Raw genomic sequence first — 24,034 nt, forward strand, 5'->3', positions numbered from 1 at the left:
CGTCCCGATCCGCCGCCTCCGCCAGGGCAGGGCCTAGCTGTGCCCGTAGCCAGTCCACACCCTGATGCCGTGCTGCCGACCTGATCCCCTCCAGCAAACGCTCCACGTCGTCCATTGGCCCTGCAGAGGAGACAAAAGAAATCCGACCAAGCAAGTCCGCGCACACCGAGGTGAACACAAACTCAACCAGGTAGAAAGTTAGAATGACTCACCTAAAATGGCTGCTCATTTAAATAGCCAATCCTACTTACCCATAATTCCAACCCTTGCTTACTTCCTCCTAAGCCCGCCTCCTAACCCCTGTCAAGGCCTTTTTCCGCTTAGCTGCGCTCTGGCTACATGGGGCTACAGAAACTGCTATGTTTACAGCTGCAGGGTAAAAACCTGAGGGACCTGGCACCCAGACCACTTCATTGAGCTGAAGTGGTCTTGGTGACTATAGTGTCCCTTTAATTACTTTATCTTGACTTATCAGACCATATTATATTTTCCAGTGTTTAGGGTTTCAAGTTTTGTACTCTATACACTAGATAAAATAGAATAATGTACAGATTTTGTTGAGATAGAATTTACGAAGACACAGTACTTTTGTAGCATTTAAAGGGACATTATGGTCACCTAGAGCACTTTAGCTTGCTAAATTGTTTTATGTGTGAAGAGTGTCCATATTTTTTTTCCCCATTTTATAAAAAGTGAGGATTGCAATAGAAATTGGCACTTTTATAAATTAACATTGCTACACCTCTTGGTTGTCAATCAGACAATAGGTCCTTTACTTCCTGGTTGTTTAGCTCAGTGTAGCTACATTTAAGAGGCAGTAGTTACCCAGAGCACCAAACTTGCAAAGACTTCTCATTCAGCTGCATTGGGAAGCCTGTGATTGGACAGCCACAGAAAGTCAGGGTGGTGTTAGCAAGGGACGGCTTGCAAAGGCAGCAGACAATAGAACTGCAGATTTTGCAGTCTGTTTTTAGATGTACCCCTATGAGATAAAATACAAGAATGTTTCTGTTTCCCTTTTCACCCGAAACAGAATAGAAAGAAAGCAATGTTGTTCTTAAGAAACATGGTTAGACAAGTAGTTAGTCAAGAAATGTAAAATTTATTCCAAAATATATGTATCAATCAAAGTATATCCCTAAAAGTCAGTGGTATCAGGTCGTTGTGCTCCAAGACACCACTGAACCATTTAAAAAGTCATTGTTATTAAATTATATAATTACATTTCCATTTGCAATTGTTCCTCTACTTTTCTTTACAGCCAGAACCGCCGAAGTATGATCCACATGCAAGCCACGATCCCTGTGGTCATTGTCACAGCAGCCACCCGAACAGGAAGGTAGCTTAAGGATGCCTCCAGACGAGCGTGGAGCTGAAGTACCTGCTGCCGGGTGCTATCTCTGTCTCCTGAGTTATTAATTACAAGGTCCGCCAGTGGCACCTTACTGTCTATAGGGAGCTGTGAAGCTAGACGTTTCATAGCATCCTCCCGGGATAGACCATTCCTCTGGCTCAGGCGTTCTGTTTGGGTCTGAGGATCGCTGCGAAGAGACAGAAAAATGGCAATTCAGTGATTTCTAGAAACTTTCTATAAGTAACATTGTTTCAATGTTTTACAATACCCCCCGTCCTGCAATATCGACCATACTAAAGCCATCACTTTACAAACGGCACATATATGTGGTGTATAGTTTAATGTTTTAGTTGCGGCTTCGAGCTTTCCCGATATACTTCATAACATATACAGTATTACATGATTGATTTTTATTAGGTTTAACAAACGAGTTTGTGACAAAGTACCCACTCCATTAAAGCATTCACCTGCTTTAAAATGATCATGTCAAATGCTGCTGTTGATTTGATATCAAAATATCTTCCATAAAGCCACATCATCCATAGCATAGGACAAAAGGGGACAAGAGCCCCCTACTTCCATGAAAATTGACTTGCATGATGCCTGTTCATGTAATAGTTTTGCCCCTCTTTTTCTATACCAATAGTAGCTAAAGTCACTCATTATCACTTGCTCATCCCCTCCGATAGAATATTTCCCCATAGTGATTGAGCACAGATTCCAATTGTTGCTAATTATTCCATTGCCAAGATGTTCATACATCCATTGTTCAAATGCAAAACAGCTTGTTTAAAGATAGCCTTGTGCTTTTACTGATTCCCTTGGCAACTGGTAACCAATTTGAAACCTGTGTTTTCTCTGCCACCAATACGCCCACTAAAGTAGAAGTCCTAGCCAGAATTCCTGTAACTATTCCAGACTATCAATCTCTCGTAATGCTTCAAGCTGGTTTTATCCTCTATCTGGCATTGCAACAGGATAGCGTGCTTTGTGAAATGGGTACAGCATATGCATAGCAATTTTTACCAGCTACCATTTTAACATATACTACAATAAATATGACGTTGCCAGGAAAACTAGTGTGACTACATCATGCTTTTGATTTATTTTGTTTTCAATGGAAACGTATCACAAACTACACTTAAAGGGACACTATAAGCCCAAAGACCCAAGTGATCTGTGTGCAGTGCCCCATGCATTTCGCTCACGCAAGCATTACGTAAAGCAATTTTTACCAGCTACCATTTTAACATATACTACAATAAATATGACGTTGCCAGGAAAACTAGTGTGACAACATCATGCTTTTGATTTATTTTGTTTTCAATGGAAACGTATCACAAACTACACTTAAAGGGACACTATAAGCCCAAAGACCCAAGTGATCTGTGTGCAGTGCCCGATGCATTCCGCTCACGCAAGCATTACGTAAAGCATTGCCATTTCGGGAGATTGGGCAATGTTGACATTGCAGAGCTAAACACACCTTTTGTGGTTCTTACACTGAAGAAAAAAGGTAAGTATATGGTTATTTAACGAAAAATGTTAAAAGAAGCTGGAAACCAGGGGTCATAACGATTCAAAGTAAAATGATTTAATTAAAAAGTAAATACAAATTTAAAACTATAGTTTTCCTGGTGTCACTAGTGAAGTTTATCAATGCTAACTAAAGGTTAGTTATGAGTTGTGCTATTTATAGTTTAAAATTCTAACTAGTTTTTATTTTTTTTAAATTTGGTTTCCTAACCTTACTGTCCAGGCATGACATACACATTAAATTAACACTTGCAGGGATGTACGGACAGAGCGTGTTCAGATACGGCTCTACTGAAAGAATGCCTGTATTTCTACTCTAGATGGCAGATTGCTGGGGTATTATAGGGTGGCAGAGTTGCCCTAAACACTGAGGTTAGTAGCAATTAGCATTTTTTCTGCTTTTTTAAAAAACACATGGAGATGTTACCAGTGGCTTACCTACCACGGTCGCAGAGGTCGCAGCCACAACCCCTGCGACAGTGGGCCGCCTGGATACCCACCAGGTGCTGCTCCCCTCCTGCCTGTGTGTATCGTGGCCATGCGTTCTCACTAAGAGAGCACTTCCTGTCAGACTGGGATGCAGCCCCTCCGTGTTCCTCCTATCATAGGGGGGCCCAAGAGGTGGAACAATTAGCATTTTTTCGGCCTTTTTGACACACTGGCTGTCACAGCGATCACATGTGCTGGGACAGCGCTACTGGCAGTTGCTGGTCTGCCTGGAACACCGAGGCACCCAGCATCAGCGTTAATCCCACGATCGCCACAACTGCGGCGATCTGACGTTAACGTTAGTAAATTACGGAAATCTTACGACAAGCGTCCTTAGTTTAGATTTTCTTATTCCCTGCTATGTTAATAGCTTGCTAGACCCTGCAAGAGCCTCTTGTATGTGATTAAAGTTCAATTTACAGTGCAAGAGATACAATTGTTTAAGGTGAATTACATCTAATTGAAAGTGAAATCATTTTTTTTTTTTTTTATGCAGGCTCTGTCAATCAGAGCCAGGGGAGGTGTGACAAGGGCTGCATAAGCAGAAACAAAGTGATTTAACTCCTAAATGGCAGTGATTTGAGCAGTGAAACCTGAGAAGCATGATCTATACCAGGGGTAGGCAACCTTTTAGCAGCACTGTGCCGATACAGGATTGTGATGTCCTGTAGCGTGCCGGTCCTATTTTTTTTTTTTTTAATCGAGGGGTGTATGCTGCTGTATTCTGCTTGTGTTATTTTTACTGTAATTGCTTTGTATCGTTGCATTTGTGCGTATAAGCAGGGCCGTCTTTAATAGTGACTGGACCCTGGGCAAAGCATTTGCTTGGGGCCCCCTGGACCCTGTCCCCCCTCCTCAGGCATGCAATCACGGCCTCCATCTCAACTCAGTGGCGTACCAAAAGTAGAGAGGTGCAAGAATTTTGGGGGGTCTCCCTGTTGCACGGGTGATTAAAAGGTAGATCCCCATCTGTCGTGCAACTCCAGAAATGCATTGACAGCTTGGGCTCTACCATTTACCCATGTTTGCAGGTCTGTATTTAGCACTAAGCAGTTTTTGTGTGTTTGAATGTAAACAGGTTTTTTATGGAATATGTTTGTATGTGGTGTTGGCGTGATTGCAAGCATGTATTTGTGTAGTGTTGGTTTTTGAATGCAGGGGTGTATTTACATATAATTTTGGTGTGTAACACAGACATGTGTTTGTACGTAGTGTTGAAATTTGAATGCAGGGGTGTATTTGTGTGTAGTGTTAGTGTGTGAATGCTGAGATGTATGCACATATACACACACACACACACAGATCTATACACACTGAAATGCACACACACACACACACAGATACACACACACAGACATACTGACACACACTCACAGACATGCTGACATACAAACATACTGACACACACACACACAGATATACTGACACACACAGACATACTGACACACACAAAGACATACTGACACATACTGACACACAGACATGCTGACACACACACAGATATACTGACACACAAAGACACACACACACACAGACATACTAACACACACACACTGACAGACATACTGACACAGACATACACTTTAAAACCCACCCTCCAGTATCCTACCTTTCCTGCTGGTGGCTGAAGGTGTTGGGAGTTGGAGTCTAGAGCTCTCAGCCAGCCCCCCTCCAATCAGCCTACTCTTCTTTCCCGCGCGCTCCTCTCTTTGTGGGAGGAAATAGTGCGCGGTCGTCACTTCCTCCCAGCCTGCTGCCGAAAAGCAAGGGGCCCGCTCGTGCTGTTAAAGCGCCTCAGCGTGCGATGGGGCCCCTGCTGACAGAAGCCCACCGGGTGGTCCTTTGCGCATGGGCAACGCTGTGGGCCTCCTTAGTGTGCGGATTACCGGCCAGAGGGTAAGAAATAGTTGAGGCCAGCAGGGCTCACGGTGCAGCTGGCCAGTTTGCCCCGCGTTAAAGACAGCCCTGCGTATACGAGCTATTATATTGTATATGTTCATGAGTAGTTTATGGTATTGTGTATGATACATATGAATGTGGGCTGTGTATGGGGGCTGCTTGTGGAATTGTGTATGTGTGTGGATGGATATGTCACATTGTGTGTTTGGTAGTGTGTGGGGGCTGTTTGGGGTATTGCATGTGGGGTTGTGTGCATGTATATGGATTGTTAGTGGTGTTTTGTTTGTGCGGATTGTGTGCATGTTTGTGTGTGGGCTGTCCGTATTTTTTGTATGAGGGGAGGGTTATTCTGCATTTCTGTGTATATCTAGCAGTGTGGGTGCCTTCCAGTGGGGACTAGGCCGGCCACGGGAATGTTAAGGATAGGAGCTGCAACAGCAACTGTGAGCTGCTCTACTACAGTGTGGATTCCTATTCAGAAGTGCTGGGAGGAAGTGATCTGAGATTACTTCCTCGACGTGCTGCAATGCATAAATTGAGGATTGTCCTTCACTACCTTTTCGGATTAGCAGATATCTGAAATTTTACTGGGACTCCTGATAGGTCAGAGCCTGTTTGGCTCTAGCAGCCTTGAGTGCCGTGCAAAGACACCTCGAGTGCCGTGCATGGCACTAGTGCCGTAGGTTGCCTACCCCTGATCTATACACTAAAACTGCTGCATTAAGCTGAAGTTGTTTAGGTGACTATAGTGTCCCTTTAAGCTGTAGTGTTTCTAGTGCTTAGAGTGTCCCTTTAACATTTAAAGCTGTCATTTAAAGAAAACTGAAATCTAGCAAAATCAAATTATATAGAGTAAGGCAATCTGTCCACCAAATGGTAATAAGCACACTGAAGAATTGTGTTTAAAATCGACAATTTGGCACTTAAAAAAACAAACAAACAAAGAAACAATAATTGGAAAGTCTGCCTTCTAAGTCAGTACGGAAGTTGTCGATGTGTCATCTGGACCATGGAGCAACACGTGGACAACGCCTCTCGAGAAAAATTTACACTAAAGATCTAATGCAGTGGTTTGTAAACTAGTATTTAGAATATAGGATTATCCCCTTGTGATCCATTGGATTGTAGAGATAATTTGCACGATCACAAGGTGGTACATACATCTGTAGTAATATTTCACAGAATCCGGCTATAGGAAAGAAGTTATCATTTTATATTATTAAAACGGAGGTGTACAGTCTTCTGATATTACATTATTTACAGGGGAAACGTCACTTCATAGGCTTTTAAATATTATGTTTACTGTATATAGTAAATTTAAATGTAAAAATCCACACATCTCTATCCTCCATCTTTGCTCCCGGTCAATCATTGTTAACAGCTCTGACAGTCAGCGTAGAAAGAAGAGGAGAAAGAAAACAATGTTTCCAGAAAATGAAGATGCAATACAGAAATTATATGTACATGATATCCAACAGGCCCTGTGCTCAACTTTTACATCACCTAGAAACCCCTTGATGTGGCATGACGAGACCTCTCAACTTATGTCAGATGCTGCTAAATTTATTTAGAAGCTCTCACAACCCATGTATTGGATCCACGACTATCTGGTTATACAACTACTGTGTTACTGGAAGGAAATGAGTAACTAAAGCAGAGGAGATAGATTACGATAATAGAGCCTTCTACATCGATCCCGCTGGCCCAGTTTCTTACCAGTAGACAAGAATAGTGTGTTTCATGTAGTGTATCAAGTTTCTTGATTCAAACAGCAAAGGGATGTCAAGGATCACGTACCTATAACCTGTGGGATTATTTGAAATGTTATTACTGCTCCTACAGTATCGGAAACATGACATTGTCACAAAAGGGGAAAGTATCAAGAATCAGTATAAGAACGAATATTATAGACCATTGGAGCCCAAAAGGTAGATCCCCGGATGCTTTAAAACTACAGCTTCCATAATGCTTTGCATGCCCTCAGAATTCCTTTAGAATGATAAAGCATGATGAGAGTTGTAGTTTTAAAAGATCTGGGGATCTACCTTTTGGGCAGCTCTGTAATAGACCTCAGGGAGGCAAACATTTTACGGTTGACCACTTGGCAATAACCGTCTTTCCCAAAAATACTCTACGACTTCATACCAGAGGAAAATAAAGTTTGGATTTTGTATAACTATATTGTGGATTTTCTAGGTTTTGTATTGATTGGGAAAAGATCTGTGACCAAAACAGGGACTGTCTGTCCAAAACTGGTATGTGGCAGGAAGGGAATTAAGTGTATTCATGACCTAATTTAATGCTTAATACATGCAGCATGAAGGTAATCTATTGAAATTCTACGGCATATTGTTCAACGGCACAAACACTAGAGTAAGCAAAAACTCAGGGCCATTCATAGAGAATTAAATGATGTGTTCCTCAAACTCACAAGCTGTGCGTGGAATTAGGGACAGCTTCCTCTACAAAAATTTTGGGCTTTGTTGTCTCCCTCTGTTTTTAGTTCAGTTAATAAATACACAAATCAGAAATTGATGAGTACGCTATGGCTGTACGCCACCCATATAGCACCAGATATTTTCAATGGCCAAGGATAAAAACACTACTTATATGGGTTTGGAGGTATGACCAGGAGTAGTCATAGTTATTTTATGTAACTTAAGATGTAATTTAGAATTTAGCAAATTCAAAGATAATTTCAGTAAAATTTACCAGTTTGGCCATTTTGACTTTAAATTTGAAATTCACTTTGAATTCTCCATTTAGTGAATAACCATGATAGGGATTTTACCAAAGCAAAGATTACCATTCTAAAATGACTAAACTATTAAAGGGACACTATGGTCACAAGAACAACTACAGCTTATTGTATTTGTTCTGGTGAGTAACAGTGTTTACATTACAGTCTAGTAATACCTACACTGCCTACTCCTCAGATGGCTGGTAGAGATGCTTCCTGTGCAGTACTGCCATTCAGTGTCTCCACCCTCTGCATGGAGACACTAAACATTCCTCAAAGAGATGCATTGATGCAATGCATCTCTATGAGGAGATGCTGCCTGGCCAGACCTGTGTTTGACTTGTGTTGGTTCTGCCCGGGATCTGCCTCCTTGACAGTCTCAGCCAAGCCTATGCGAAAGCATCGTGACTGACGCCAAACAACACTTCTGATGATGTCAGCCAAGCAGGCAGATCAGGGGGGAGAGGCAGCAGCTTCAGACTTGAATACAAGTAAGATTTTACTATATTTATGGGGGGGAAGGTGATTTTAACACTACAGTGTTCCTTTAAACTAGCAGGGTTATCCTACAAAAGAGACTTGTCAGGAATTCAAAGTGAATGTCAAATTGTTTGAACTGCAAGCATAGCCGAGTTGGCAAAATTATCCAATTCAGCTACTTTGGCCTTGGGTGTTAGGAATTTCAAATTTATCACTCTAGTGCAAGCATGTCAAACTTGCGGCCTGCGGGTCGCAATCGGCCCACAATGGACCTCCTTGCGGCCCGGTGAGCCACGAGTACATGCCTAGTATAAAAGCAGAGTAGGCACCTGCTCGCCCCACATTGCAGATGCCTACTCTGCTATCATTTACCCGGCCGGTGGAGAGGAAGCAGGACACCCGCGCCAGTGAGGGAGCTCAGTGTTCCTGCTCCTCACTGCTCCCTCGCGCCGTCTGTCAGAATATGACATCATATTCCAGCACCACTAAACTGTGCGGGAGGGAGCAGGAACACTGAGCTCCAGATAGAAGATCCCACTGGACCTCAAGGAATGATGTGAGTGAGTGTGTGTGTGAGTGTGTCAGTGAGTGTGTGTGTCAGTGAGTGTGTGTCGGTCAGTGTTTTGATGGCCTCGGCTGGACACTGGAGTACCTGGAAGTGCACGGAGGCACGCTACGTCACATTCTGACGTGAAGTAGACGTGCTCCACCTTCACAGGGTTTCGAGAAGTAGCGGGAGTATCCGCTTTGGCAAATGGTGCAGACGGTGCCTTTTGGGGAATACTAGAGGCTGGACTCCAGAGTCGCATACTGGCAGTGGCAATGTAAGTGGAGTCTGCTTGTTGACTAGTGGGGGGTGTTGGGATTTAGTAGAAGGGGGAGGACTGGGATTTAGGAGAGGGGGAGGACTGGGATTTAGTAGAGGGGGGAGGACTGGGATTTAGTATAAGGGGAGGACTGGGATTTAGTATAGGGGGAGGACTGGAATTTAGTAGAGGGGGGTGCGGTATAAAAATAAACCTAAGTTTCTATGAAAATTTAAGTTGTTTCTTTTTTTGCGGCCCACATAAACTTAAGCTTTGTTTATGTGGCCCGTGCTAGACTTGACATGCTTGCTCTAGTGCATAACCCTGAGATGTACAAGAAGGCTAGCTCATAAATAACTATCTGGTTGCTAAACTATACAAATACAACTGCACAAAATAGTTTGACATCTGGAATATCACGCAACGAGCTATCCTGACATCACTCTGAGCATAGCACTGACACGGCTCGGTGTTTAATTCTCTTTAATAAAACTATTTTACGTATAAACTTTATGAGCGTCTCAGATCTGACAACAATGACACTTTAATAAAATAAAACAAAGATAAAAATTGTATTGAGATGTCATATACCTCCGTTTTGTATCTAATTAAATTTCAGATCTATTCTTTTCATTTTACATTTTTATTGCTTCATGATCCGTGCACATAGCATCTCAATGTCTCTATCGCTCTGGAAGTGTCGCCAAATTTTGTCCTGTAGCTTTGTGATAATATCGTCTGCTAAAATGTGGGTTTCTTAATGCTGATCTCAAAAGGTCAAGATGAATGAACTAGTTTGCCTGAGAATCATGGGAATTGTTTTAAAAACACGTGCATTGCCAGTTATCTATGACTGGTACACATTCCATATATGCAGTTTACATTTGTAGAGTCGAGTGCAAGTTTCATTCTTTACATTGTAATTTGAACAGAGAAGATAAGAGAAATAAGCATTACATTATTTCACTGTATAAACAGTCAACCCCTATAGACTACCCTGTCTTTTAAACGGCGCACAAAAGGGAGCCTAGGCTATCGCTAACCATTCATTAACATCTGAATTTAATAAAAGGTTTCTCCATTTCGGTTTCACAGACTCTGCCCTCCTCCCCCTTACACAAATCCTCTATTTTTCTTAATCCAACAAACACCTCCTGTTATCCTATAACGGCAGATCTTATCAGCATGGGCTGACATATTATTTATATAATAAGGATTGGCATCTCCAAGGGGAAAGGATAATACTCGGCCTTTGCGGCTTTTATATTCCAGATTCTAACTCATTGTCCCATATGGCTAAATGACATTTTTCACCAGTTTCTTGAAAAAAAAAATGAACCTTTAATTTTACTCTTATTCGTTCCAAATGGCCACTTAAAAACACGAAAATATGCAAACAATTTGACAACGGCTATGGGGCGAGGGGATAATTATGAAGAAAAAAAAATAAATACACACACACAAAAACGTATGAATTTATTAAAAAGAATTGGTTGTTAAGTGAATAAATCTTTATTTTAGAAAAAAGGCCGTGGTTCAGTAAAGTGATATAATTCACCAGGATTAATGGAATTCATTGGGGGAGATTTAGGAAACGGTAACTGAATAGTCTGTCTTTTATCTGGGATTTTTGTTCCGACTGTCTTTTCAACTAATTATTTTTGCAACTTATCTTTTTGTTACTTCCGTGGTACATTTTGTGCAGCATATTGGATTTATAAATATTCTGATTGCATTTTATGTTGCACCATTTAATAGCATAGAAAGCAAGGCAGGGCATGCAGAATAGTTATACTCTATTAGTGGAGAGTAAATAAATCAGTCAGAGTATAAAAGAATGAAAGAGAATTGTCAGACTACTTTTAAGGCAGTCAGTAATTTGGAACTGAAATTTGAACCTTCCCCACCCCAAAAAAAAAAAAAAAAAAAAGACAATTTTTTTGAACACTTTAATAAATCTCCCCCATTGCATCACATTTTTGTGGTTGATTTTGATAGGCCCAGTGAGCAGGGAATTCACTTCCAAGTGGCTGTGTGAAATATTTCATGTACTAAGAAGGACTGCCATCAGAAAAGTTGGGGCCTCTTACAAAGCTCAAGTCCTGGGGCCTCCGGGGTCTGCCCCTGAGTTTGCAGTGTATGTAAGAGATGCAGTGTGCTGACTTTGACTTTGTGGGATAGGATAGGGGTTGTGCTTTGTGGTGTGGTAAGAAGGGAGCATAGAGAGATAAACTTACACAGGGAGGTTGTGTTAGAGAAAACTAACTGCGTGTGTGTGTGTGTGTGTGTATTTTTTTTTTTTTCCCTCCCTGCTTCTTACCTTCTTCGGGCCAGGAAGGGAAACACTACATTCCCTCGTGGCCCGGTGGTACTTTAAGTTTCCAGCTTTGCAGTATTAAGTTGCCATGGTAATGCGTGGCAACGCTCCGAAAGCTGGAAATCGCTAGAGAGTGAGGACCTGCCGGAGACAGAAGTGTTGAGTCTCCTGGGCCTACTCCCTCACACTACAAAGCAGCAATGACACGTGGACCAGCAGGTAGAAATATTTAGGTTATACAGAGCGACATTTGAGATGTGTATACACACTAGGAATATAGGGCCCAGGCCCCATACACCTGTATGGCCAATACCGACCTAATGGGAGTCCTAAGAGCAACCCAAAACCGAGTTCAATGTAGTGCAGTAATAGAGGTACTTAATGGTTCACTGAGGCTTGTAGCCAATAATCAACGCTGGTGGCTCCCAGTAATCTGTACAATATTAGAAACTAAGAAATGTGATTCCAGCAAATCTGTGGTTGCCCCCTCTCTTGTGTGAAGATGACTCCTTACCTAAACGTGGTACGTAACCTCTGTGCACTAGTGTGCTGCTACATTTAATAAAATGTACACAGAGTACCGAAACAACAGACAAAGTCTTCCTTCTGGCCTTTTTCCCCAGAGTATGTCAGCAGAGAAAAGCCCGATTTGTGATCAGAGTCTCCCCTGAACTTGGAAGTTCCGTAAAAAAATCATTAACTAGTGAAATAAATAATTGCTCATCATAAAGTATATTTATTATCACAAGAATCCTTGAATTAATGTAGGTTGTGATTGTTTGCCTACAGATTTTGTGTTCTGAGCAGCTTTTCACATGGATCTCTACGGGTTGTTTCCTCTGATGTCAATGGTTCAAGGAATAACTGGTTATTAGAGGAATCCGTGATCCCATTGAGGATCCTATTATGGCTGGGTTCAGTACTGACCCCTGTATGGGCACCCGCTAGTTTGCACAAAAAAGCTAGACCGCACTGTGATAGAAAGTGATGATCAAAGCAACCTGGCATTTCTATTTGATCAATACACTCATAGGGAAAATGTTCATCTTTGGTTCCCCATTATCAAATAATCATAATTCATTTTTTTTTATTTATTTTTAAAAGCTCTCATGCATCTCATCTTTAAGTTATTGATGTGCAATTATAGAAATTATTTAAAATCATGGGTTTTTCATGCTGGTTGCAGCTTCTCTAGCTTTGCAATGTAACGGAGAGTTGTCTTGTCGAGTTGTGAGAAAAAAGAAGAAGGCTGGAAGCTAATTTACGTTCTTACTGACTATAGGTGTCAGGATTCAGGAACCAAACACGCTAACAGGTCACAGAAGGAAAGGGTGCCCTTAGAGTGGCCGGGTTAAGCACACTAAGAATAGTCAGGAGACAAGCCAAGAAAAGGGAACCAGAAAACAGAAGAACGAGAAACAAGCCAAGGTCAAAGGAATGGAGAATACGGGAAAATCGGAATAACAAGCCAAATAATCGGTAACCAGAGAGAGACGCACGAACAGACTGCAATACAGGTATCACAAGACCACAACAGGGCACTGAGAGACAGGAAAGGTGAGTATATAACTCCTGTGCTTAATTCTGATTGGATAATTTCCAATCAGAATTAACAATCACACGTGGGAGGTATTTACACCTCCCACTGTGATTATTGTGCTGTTGCTTTAACGCCGGGTCATGTGAGTGACCCCGGCGTTCGGATAAATGTGCCGGCTCCCAGCGTGCAGCGTTATACATGCTGCCGCTGGGAGGAGAGGAGGAGGACGCGTGCGGCGTGTCCAGCAGAGAAGACGCCGCTCACCGACAGGTAGGGGAAGAGGGGACCGCGGAGCCCTGACAATAGGAAAGAGAGAGATAGGGTTATTTAACAAAATGAGAACTGTCAGGAATTTGAAGTGAATTTAAAATGTAAGGTCAAACCAGCAGAACTGAAAGCATAGGTGACTGAGAATTTTTCCAGTTTGTCTACTTTGGTCTTAAGTTTGAAATTCCCTGGCAATTCTCACTTTAATAAATAACCCTATGATACTTCTACCTATGGATTTTGGAGTAAACAGAGTGCTTTAACACAAAAAAAAATTTGTCACCTTGTATGACTGCAAAAGTATGACAAATGCAGATTTTCGGAAGTACAGTGCTAAGATGACAAAGTGCAAAAGTAATAAAAAAAAAAAAAAACTACTTATACTGTTGTTGGCTAAGATAAAGTTCCCTAAATCTGTCCTATTTTTGACATTTTAAAGTGTTCTATATTACTACCACTAGGGGGCGTCCTAAGGTTTATTAACACATACACCCACAGCAAAAAAAACAAGACTTGGTTGTTCCCTAGTCCAACATGCATAAACTAAAGTTTCAATATCTATTCTGGCTCATATATATTTGACAACCGCCCTGATCGAATGAAGTGCAAAAGAAAGAGAAAATAATTTAGCACCCAAGTTTTTTGTTTCTTTCGTATACCGAGCTTACCAGGAGAGCTATTGAGGCCAACTTGACACTTTGTCAGCTCAGCAGTTTACTACCGAAAATCATGAATTAATGTATTGGTCATACTTTTATAAAATGTGATTACAGTTTTTCAGAGGAAACACTATGTACACTATTTAAAAGGTTATATATCAGAACTCTGGCTTTGAACTAGCAACTTGTAACTTTCTGACTGGTCTTAAACATCATTAAGACAGAATGTCAAAGTAAAAAAGTATCGACACGTTTACAACAACATTAGGAATACAAACCTGTATTCCTAAAGTTATAGTTTGCCCTGTCCCTAACTTATTAGCCCCCCTCACCTCTGCTCTTGGAAGGATTACAAATTTTCTCCTTCTGCAATGTCATGGCGAGTGCGGCACACGTATTAAAGAAATTTTAAGACGTTAGACATCCTAAAGCAAAGAGTGAGGACATCCAGCGTCATCTCACACAGTAAAACTCTGTTAGCAACCAGGAAGTGCCTCTAGCAACTGTCTGGAAGGCTACCACCAGAGGTTGTCTTAACCCTGTAAACATTGCAGTTTCTCTTCAGGGTTAAAGGGACAAAGCCACTGCACCCAGACCATGTCAATGAAATAAATTGGTCTGAATACCTATACTGTCCCTTTAAAATTAAATAATTTATTTTATTTTATTTTTATTCAGTCTTTGTTGTATTATGCTAAAAACATGATTATTCTAATTTAAGTTTGAATCATTTTTTTTTTTGCTCAGAGTGTTAGCTACTCGCTTGGCAGCTAAAACACTGGGTTTGTAATAACTATTTACGTGTGCCCACCCCACTGCAACTCCCCCCCCTCCCTCCCCCCCCCCCCAAACAAAAAAACAAAAACATTTTTTAGGTGTTGGCAGGTTCATTATTGTGCCAAACAACAAATGATGTGCTTAGTAAATGGTTATAAAAATCTAATTTCTCCCTCTATAAGACATTGGGGCAGCAGTTCCACATTCAACTTACCTAAGAAAAAATACCAGAGTATTTGCCTCAGCATTGCTTTTCGAATAGGTGGATGTGTGATTGAGTTTAGCAAGCCCCGCTTTTCTGGATCAGAGAAAATAATTGATCCTAACTTCTCACGATCTAGCTCGCCATTATCCAAAAGCACCTCTTTTCCAAAATGATATACGATCTTGTTGTATGCTGTGGTCCCCTGTTGAACCACTAACAAAATAGAAAACAAAAAGAAGACGAGAGAGAAAGAAAAGTCAGATTCTTTGAAATAGTGGTAAATGTATGAGTCTGCCTGCCATTTGTAAGGTAGTATAGTTAGAACCAACACAACTTTAGAGATTGCACTCATTGGCTATAGTAAAATACAGATACTCCAACTGCTTGTTATTACTCCTGCAACCTCTCCGTTGCTCACCTCTCTGCCTTCTGCAACGTTCTCAAGGAGGCATGGCCACCTCCACAGATGGTTCAATCCAATGAACCTCATAGAGAAGCATTGAGGACCTGATGCACATGCACAGCGAGCAGTGTGCACGCATCCAAGCTTCCCCATAGGAAAGCACTGTATTCAATGCTTTCCTATGTGCTGCTGTGTCACAAGACCATGTCTTACCGAGTTTTCAGAATGCCACCCACTAGAGGTGTGATTTACACTTTAAGATAAACATTGGGCTTTTCTCGAAAAAATGGTGATGCTTTACCGTGGCGGGTTAAAAATGCAGGACGACTACACCCAGACCATCTCATTGAGATGAAGTCATCTGGATTGGAGTGGTCTGGTCTATTAGACAGCCACTAGAGGGACTTCCATGTTCTTAGAACACAAAAAGTGTTTTATACGACGCTGGACGTCCTCACACTATGTGAGGACCTCCAGCGGCACCGAAATCCCCCATAGGAAAGCATTGAATAATGATTTCCTATGGGGAGGTCTAATGCGCGTGCGCGGCCATTGCCACGCATGCGCATTAAGTCTCCCCCGCCGACTGCTGTCTGCGGGGTGAGGAGAGTAGGTGGAGCCTGACCCAGCACCGAGGGACATCGGCGCTGGACTCTGGTAAGTCACTAAAGGGGTTTTAACCCCTTCAGCAACTTGGGATGGGGGGTGGGAGGGAGAGGGGCACTACAGGATCCTACAGTGCCAGGAAAACGAATATGTTTTAGTGGCACTGGAGTATCCCTTTAACAGAGCAGGAGATAAGAAATTCTAAATTAAACAAACTATACAATAAAGTTTAAAAGCTATCTCTTTACAGGAAGTGTGTAGGTCTCATGCACGGGGAGGTGATTTGACTCCTAAATGGCAGAGAAGTGTGCAGGGACATGATCTATAAACCAAGACCACTCCAGTAAGCTAAAGTTGTTTTGGTGCTTATAGCCCATTAAAAGGATTACGAGGTGGTAGGTTGGCAGTGTGCCAAGTTATAGCCACTCCACATGTGGTGACTTAAACTCTGCCCTCAAAAGCCGCTATACCCCGAGACTCTATTCTTAGGCCAAACAATTCCCAGGTAGAAATAACACACGCAATGGGTAAGAGCTATAGGTACTTCCATTAGTCTGGTTCATAAGAGCATTTCTGTGAAAATAAAAAGGAGTCAAACTGTAGTACGAAAAAAACTGCTTAACTGACACGATAATCAAATAAAATGGATGCACTCACAAATATAGAGCCATCAACTCACTTGGCTCTAGTGTGTAGTGTTTTTAGGGGGATTCAAAGCCCCCATCTATAAGGTGCAACTGGTGCTGGAACAAAAAAACAAAACATTATAGTATAATACTATTAATTGAATTTAGCGGAACTAAATACTGGTTGCAGTCACTTGGGTTAGATGAAACAGGGCAGTATCATCATAAATGAAGGACAAATCATGGATCTCTCGGGTAAGTATGATTTCCAAATCTATTCTTATAATTAAAATAAAAAAAAATATCAATAAAAATATATATTTTTAAAAACACACTTAAAATAGAAGCTCGTGCCATTAATACGTACCAAGTCCAATCACCATAACCTCTCTGGCTTCTTCAGTTAGTCAGGAGGATCCTGAAACACTATACACTAGAGCCAAGTGCGTTTATGGCTCTATATTTGTGAGCGCATCCATTTCATTCGATTATCTTATCATTTAAGCAGTTTTATTTGTACTATTGGTTGCCTCCTTTTATTTTTATGGAAATTATCATATGATACAGACTAAAAGAAGTACGTATAACTCCACCTGTTGTGTGTGTGTGTTATTTATACCTGAAAATAATTTGGCCCAAGTAAGAATGGAGGTTCAGGGTATAGCAGCCTTTCAGGGCAGAGTTTTATACGCCACATGTGGAGTGGCTATAGTTCAGCACCCTGCCAACAAGATTTTTTTAAACCTAGTCTCACATGTACAAGGTGTAATCTCTGGGCTCGGATTTAAAAAAAACAAAAAAAAAAACACACACACCTTACCTTCACGAGAATTCCCAAATAACATGAGAAGTACCAACCACAATATTTCCAGATGAAAAAATACAAGATTATTTCAAATTCTGCAGAAATTTGTCGTATGGCTGTAGGTCTTGTAAATGTTGGCGTTGCTGGTGCTTTGTGCTGAATCCACAGTTTATCAATCTTGGTGATGGTAGTGATACTACTGGAGCATCTCTTTAAGAAATGGAGGATGGAAACTCTTGTATAGGTCACTGCCTCTTAACCTTGTTTAAGAACCATTTAAGCTTAAAAAGTAATTTTAAACTGCATTTGAACTCCTAAATCTTCGTAGTCTATGAAGACTGATCAACAAAACATTGATCGAGGCCACGCATTTCCTTCTACAACTCGATTACTGCATGTGTTACGTATGTATCCAAACCCTTTCACATTTGCACCCTCTAATTGCCCACTCTGAGTTTCAAAGCTTGAGAAATGCATTGTTACCTACCCTGCCTTGCAAGTACGTCGGCATCAATCACTGCGCAGCCCAGTTTTCGAAGTATCAAGACCACAGTGCTTTTGCCGGATGCAATGCCACCAGACAGCCCAACTAAGAACATTGCTGGAGCGGCAGGTCAAACAAGCAGTAATTTGGGGCTAACTGGGAAACACAAAAGGTGTGTTATAAAGTAGGTCATTTGCCAGCATTACAATATCCAAAAATGATCTGTTCCTTTTGACAGAAAAGAAAGCACATGTGCAGGATTATTCAGAAAAAGAGTAAATTGTTGGGCATTTAAAGTGCATTTCAGGTTATAGGCCAGAATAGCTGAATTGGAAATAGGCTTAAGTCAACCGAAGTTTGTAAGTTTGGCTATCTTGGCCAAAAAAACTGAAATTCACTTTGAACTCCCAAACATTTTAAATTCGTCAAACACACTGCAAAGCAATGGGGTGTATTCTATTGTTCAATAACGTTTTGTACACAGAATAAACCCATTCACATATTGCTGTTCTCTGCAAACTCACACTCATGCGTATTCATGTAAATTACAAGACTGTGTTATTGTTTTATTGTCCGCATAATTCTCTTGCAAAAGAAGTGAATTATCTGTATAAAGCTCCAATTATTTCTATGCAGAGGCATTAAAGCAGGCAAGATCTGGAAGGAGCTTCAAAACCATTACACACAGGCTTTCAAAGGGGGATCCAAAATATACATGATGGGTGGATATCGTTCCTCTGGTCAGCACTTACCACAAGGAGAAGAGTTAAAACTGCAATACAATAACTCTACTGTTTATGTTGCACAGTCAAACTGTTTTCTAATATAGACAACATTTATTGATGGGGTTTTCTGAAGGGGAACCAGGTTGACATGCTGTCTAGGGCTCTGGGTAATCGTAGTCTGGCTCTAAAGGAGAAGTTCTAAAGTGGAATGATTACAAACCATCAACTCTTGGTGTGTTTTAAGTCTTTATTCTAACGTGTTACTTTGATTGTCGACTGGCGTCTGGAGACTTTGCCTCTAGGCTTTTCTTTTTTGGCCTCCTCTTTTTCTTCTATGGGCTTCGTATATTTAGCTGGTTTACAATAAGCTTTAGAGAACTGTATCCCCTGCAGTTCCCGAAGTTTCAAAAAGTCATGTCTCCAGTCATGCTGTGTAATAGTATTCATGATGGGTCTTTTTACTCAAATCAACACCTCTCCGCAGGTCCCACAGGTCTGGCTCTGAGATACTTCCTATAGTGCACCTCAATTGTTGCATCATCACACATCGTCACACATCGTCAATGATGTCACAGCAGGTTTACTGCACTTTACTTCAACTGGACACAGCGTATAAACATTGCTCGATTCCCAATATTAAAAAATAGGCAGCTCCAAAATAAGTTAATAACGTGGAGTTTACAGGACCCACTTTAAGATATGTAGGGTTTTGGTTTTCTTAAATTGATGTTAGCTCAAAGATAGCTGGAAGTTATTCAGAGTATGGGATGCTCCTTAAAGGGTTATTCCAAGCAGCATAAAAAGGTTGGCTCTTTTTAAAAAGTAACTCGCTAGAATGAATGCAAAATACTTTACAAAGAGTGTCCTCTAGTGTTAGCACTGTCAACTTGCAAATCTGAGGACAATGAAAGATATGTGAGAATTCCCACTTAATTCATCATTGGTTATGTTTGGTCTATCCCTTCATGTTTATGCAAGGATTTTGCCCGCTATAAACAAAACAAAATAAAATGAAAAATGTTATCCTTTCATCTGCACTCCACTTCTTTTTACTTTCTTCACTAATTGGGGAATTGTGGAAATTGTAATTTAAGGCTGAGAAAATAGCAGAAGTGCAGATAGTTTTCCCATTTGGCTGTTTTGGTTAAATATTTACAATTACCTTCTCAATTCTATCCAGTTCCCAGTTTAATTCACAGGGTCATTCTCTAAACCAGAAACGATCAGTAACTAACCAGACAATTGTGAACTCTGAATAACCGAATGCTCTGTCCTGTGAATGAGGGTATCCGAGTGTTGTGTGTGGAGGCTGAATGCTGTAAATGTTTGGGAGAGACAGAGTCTGCGTGTGAGAATGTCTATAGTGACCGAGTGTGTGGATGGGGCTGAAAGATGTACGTTTGAAGAAAAAATTAGTGTGTGTGTGCTGGTTGAGTGCTGTGGCTGGATTTTATGTGTAGAGTGGATTTTAAGTGTTGTGTGTGGTGAGGGAAGAGATAGAGTACATAACTGACAGCTATAAAGCTGATAACCTGGTATAAAGACAATTTTATTTTATTTACAATAATTGTGCGTTATAGGAAAAATATGACAAAGTTCCCAATAATAAGATATTTTCAAAAGATGTAGAAAAAGACCTTATCAACTATATATGATGGAATTTGTACTCACCTGGGTAATATTGATTGTATTACAGCTCTGTAGTATACATCCACCTTAGTTATCAGTCATTAAAGGGACATAATGGCTCCAGGGTACGGTATGATGAGCTCACTTGTCCTTGCCTCCCTTTAAGACAAACAGATATTGATTTCATAATTTAAAGGGACACTAAGCACCAAAACAACTTTCGCTCAATTAAGCAGTTTTGGGGAATAGATCATGTCCCTGCAGTCTCATTGTTCAAAGTATCTCCCACTCTCTCTCTCTACAGCCATAGAGAAACACACATACACTATAGACCACAGCCACAAACATACCCTACACCACAAACAGACCCCTCTAGATACATTGCAACCTCACAAACAACTTTGACAGGTCTTGAGCTTCTGTGACATTTCATATAGGAACCAATCAGAATGGGGAGCGTTCAAGAGCTTTTTAGACTGGTTTGGACTAAATGATTTGCTTGGGCTGGGTGAGGGGGAAAACATTTTGCAAACGATGACGACCTGTTGCCTGCTGCCTTTGCAAGCCCACACCTCTTCCCCCAGCACAGACTTTTTAAGTCATCGAGAAAGCCCCAGTGCTAAAGCCATGAGTGCATGTGGCTTTCCAATGAGCTGTAGAACAGCTCACAGGGAAAGGGGAAGACAGGTGCACTCTAGCCTACGCCTGTCACTTTCATTAGCTCTGTGGAACTTTTTGAGTGACAGCCAGTGAGGTGTTCCTGCCTGCAATTATAAAAGTGTCTTTGTATTGTATTGAAGCTTATATAAAGTGTAAAACAGATGACAGACTCCACTCAGATAAGAACTCCAGCAATCTGAAATGCATTATGTGTGTGGAGTGTTCCTTAAATAGTAAGAATAATGGCTGGAAATAATTGTGGGGTGTTAATGAGAAAATAATATAGCACAGTGAAATTTCAGCTGAAAATAGAAGGTTCAGGGAGGATAAATGGTGTAAATAAATGGATGATTCAAGAACGTTAACTATTCTAATAATATATTACAGATTTTACTGAACCACCCACTGAGCCACCAACGACAGCGATGTGAATGGGCTTTTTAAAGAGGGACTCCGGCAGGAGGGTTTGCAGGGACCTTTTGCACAATGTCAATACTTTTTTTTATTGCTTTTTACCCCTGAGGAAGTACCACATTGAGATGGAACATGTTGGACAGATTTTAATATTGATTTTTTTTATTTTATTGTGCCAATAAAACACTTTCCTACACTGCTCACCACTGTAGTTTGTGAGAAAGAAGGGAGAAGATGCACTTTTATCAATTACAAATTGTAACAGTATTATCTACACTAAGCTGTATCCCCATAGTGTTTTTAAGTCTATTTGGTGACCAATTGTGGAGTTCTTCTGGGGAAGCTACCACCAATTACGGAAAAAGTTAAGTAAACAGTAGCAACATTCTATTTTAATGTAACAGTCTATTATTTGGGTGGTGGTCAGATTTTTGTTTTGGTAAAAAAAAAAAAAAAAAATTACAATAAATATCCCACTTTTCTCGCAGATGTGTCACAGCTGACTGTCTGCAAATAGTGTGTCTACCATGTACTTTGAAATTCAGCGATGACAGGGATAACAATAGGACTACAAGTGCCCTGTGTGATATTTGGACTCTGAGCACCAATAGCCACTACAGCTTATTGCAGGGGTTAAAGTGCAGGTTCAGTGAGGTCCCTCCAATTATGGCAAACCTGGTGGGTTTCAGTGGCACGAAAGCCCTACGACATGGGTCATCAAACTCTGCCCCCCCCCCCCCCCCCAGATATTGCTGAACTACAACTCCCATGATTCTCTGGCTATCTATGTAATTACAGAATCATGGGAGTTGTAGTTCAGCAACATCTGGGGGGCTGGAGTTTGAGGACCCATTCCCTAAGACAAGACTCCTTGCACCATAACCACAACAGGTTGTAAGTAATGGTTATTTTGCTTACAGTGTCTCTTTATATGATACCACCAATGATAGAATTTGTGACCAGGTTTTTCTATGTAGTTATTGAAGATCTCTGGAGCCAGTGGAGAGTGCCTTTTTCACATTAATCAAGGAAAGTACTGCCTGTTAGTGAGAGATGTCCCCTCTGGGGGTAAGTGGCAGACACATGGACCTTACCTGGCACCTCCAGACAGTAAAAGGGTTTTTAGTTGTTGTGAGAGTTTCTCTCTGAAGTCAGAAAATATCTTCTCTTTGGAATCAGCAGGATTTGTAGACAACCCATATCTTTTATAAATAAATGTAAAAAAAATAAAAATAATTATAAAATATATATATATTATATATTAAAAAAAATGTTTTTATACTAACACGTTAGTTTGAATAAAATAATTAAAAGCAGCACAAGATATCACACAGGCCACTGCCTTCCACTGAAAATGTCAGCTGTATGTCACTATAGCGCACTACATATCCCGGAAGTCTTTGCGCCCCTTGCCATCACGGCTTCCGCCTGCCCGGGGGATCACGGGATGTTTTGTTGTTGTCAGTACTCAGACAAAGTAATGCGGGCAGGACTACAAATCCCGACCTACCCTGCAAACAAGCAGCCAATAGTAATTCACGGTCCTCCCAGATTCTTCATGATTCGTCGACAGAGAGGTGGTCCCGTGTGATCTGATTGGTCCTGGCACCTGTCACTTTGGGATCAGTGTTTACATTGCAGATTTAGCATGATTATTACTAGCCATTGGTTTCAATTTCAATGGAGGAAAAATATCACCCTCAGTAATATGGAATACTATTATTTCCTGCTGCTGTATTGCCCAAATAAACCTTGTTTTATATAGGTAGATTCTGCATAATATAATAATAATAATTATTGCAATGTGAATATTAAGTTAATTCACTAGTACTTTCTAGAACAGTGTTCTTGTCATACAATTAACCCCTTAACCCCTTCAGGACGGAGTCAATAGTGCACGTTCTGATCAAAACAAAACGTAAACAAAAACTGGAATTTGCGCTATATGTCTGTTCAACCGTAATTCACCTCTTTCATATTAAATGCACCCACACTTATTATATATCATTTTGTTCAGGAGAAACAGGGCTTTCATTTCATATAAAATATTTATATATGAAACAATTTATTATGAATAAAAAAAAAAAACTGTAAGAAATTAGAATTTTTTTTTTTAATTTGTAGTTCCGCCTCACATTTTAGCTGTAAATGTCATAATACTGTTAGGTTTTACTGCAACAAAATGCACATATTTGTAATCAGCGATGTCTCACGAGTACAACAGTACCCCCCATTAACAGGTTTTATGGTGTTTTGGAAAGTTACAGGGTCAAATATAGAACGTTCCATTTTCAAATTGAAATTTGCCAGATTAGTAATGTTACCTTTGAGACGGTGTGGTAGCCCAGGAATGAGAATTACCCCCATAATGGCATACCATTTGAAAAAGTAGACAACCCAAGGTATTGAACGTGGGGTATGTTTAGTCTTTTTTAGTAGCCACTTAGTCACAAACACTGGCCAAAGTTAGCGTTCATATTTGTTTTTGTGTGAAAAAAGCAAAATACTAATATTTGGCCAGTGTTTGTGACTAAGTGGCTACTAAAAATGACTGGACATACCCCATTTGCAATACCTTGGGTTGTCTACTTTTGCAAATGGTATGCCATCATG

General features: G+C 40.7%; 1 protein-coding gene across 2 annotated transcripts; it reads right to left on the reverse strand.

Annotated features, from left to right (window-relative positions):
• Nucleotides 1–1,102: 1,102 nt before the first annotated feature.
• Nucleotides 1,103–22,834, reverse strand: DCAKD (dephospho-CoA kinase domain containing). Of its 2 annotated transcripts, none has more exons than XM_063425554.1 (6): nucleotides 22,708–22,834; nucleotides 20,390–20,506; nucleotides 17,997–18,149; nucleotides 15,079–15,282; nucleotides 6,995–7,082; nucleotides 1,103–1,541 (listed from the first exon to the last, which is right to left on the reverse strand). In XM_063425554.1, exons 3-6 carry the CDS (start codon nucleotides 18,106–18,108, stop codon nucleotides 1,256–1,258), a joined length of 690 nt encoding a protein of 229 aa, XP_063281624.1. In that variant the 5' UTR covers nucleotides 18,109–18,149; nucleotides 20,390–20,506; nucleotides 22,708–22,834; the 3' UTR covers nucleotides 1,103–1,255. The 2 variants fall into 2 exon arrangements, with proteins under 2 accessions (XP_063281624.1, XP_063281623.1); XM_063425553.1 differs by lacking the exon at nucleotides 22,708–22,834 and adding an exon at nucleotides 22,516–22,642.
• Between the last annotated feature and the right edge of the window lie 1,200 nt (nucleotides 22,835–24,034).

Source organism: Pelobates fuscus, chromosome 6, assembly GCF_036172605.1.
Source record: "Pelobates fuscus isolate aPelFus1 chromosome 6, aPelFus1.pri, whole genome shotgun sequence".
Taxonomy (NCBI): Eukaryota; Metazoa; Chordata; class Amphibia; order Anura; family Pelobatidae; genus Pelobates; species Pelobates fuscus.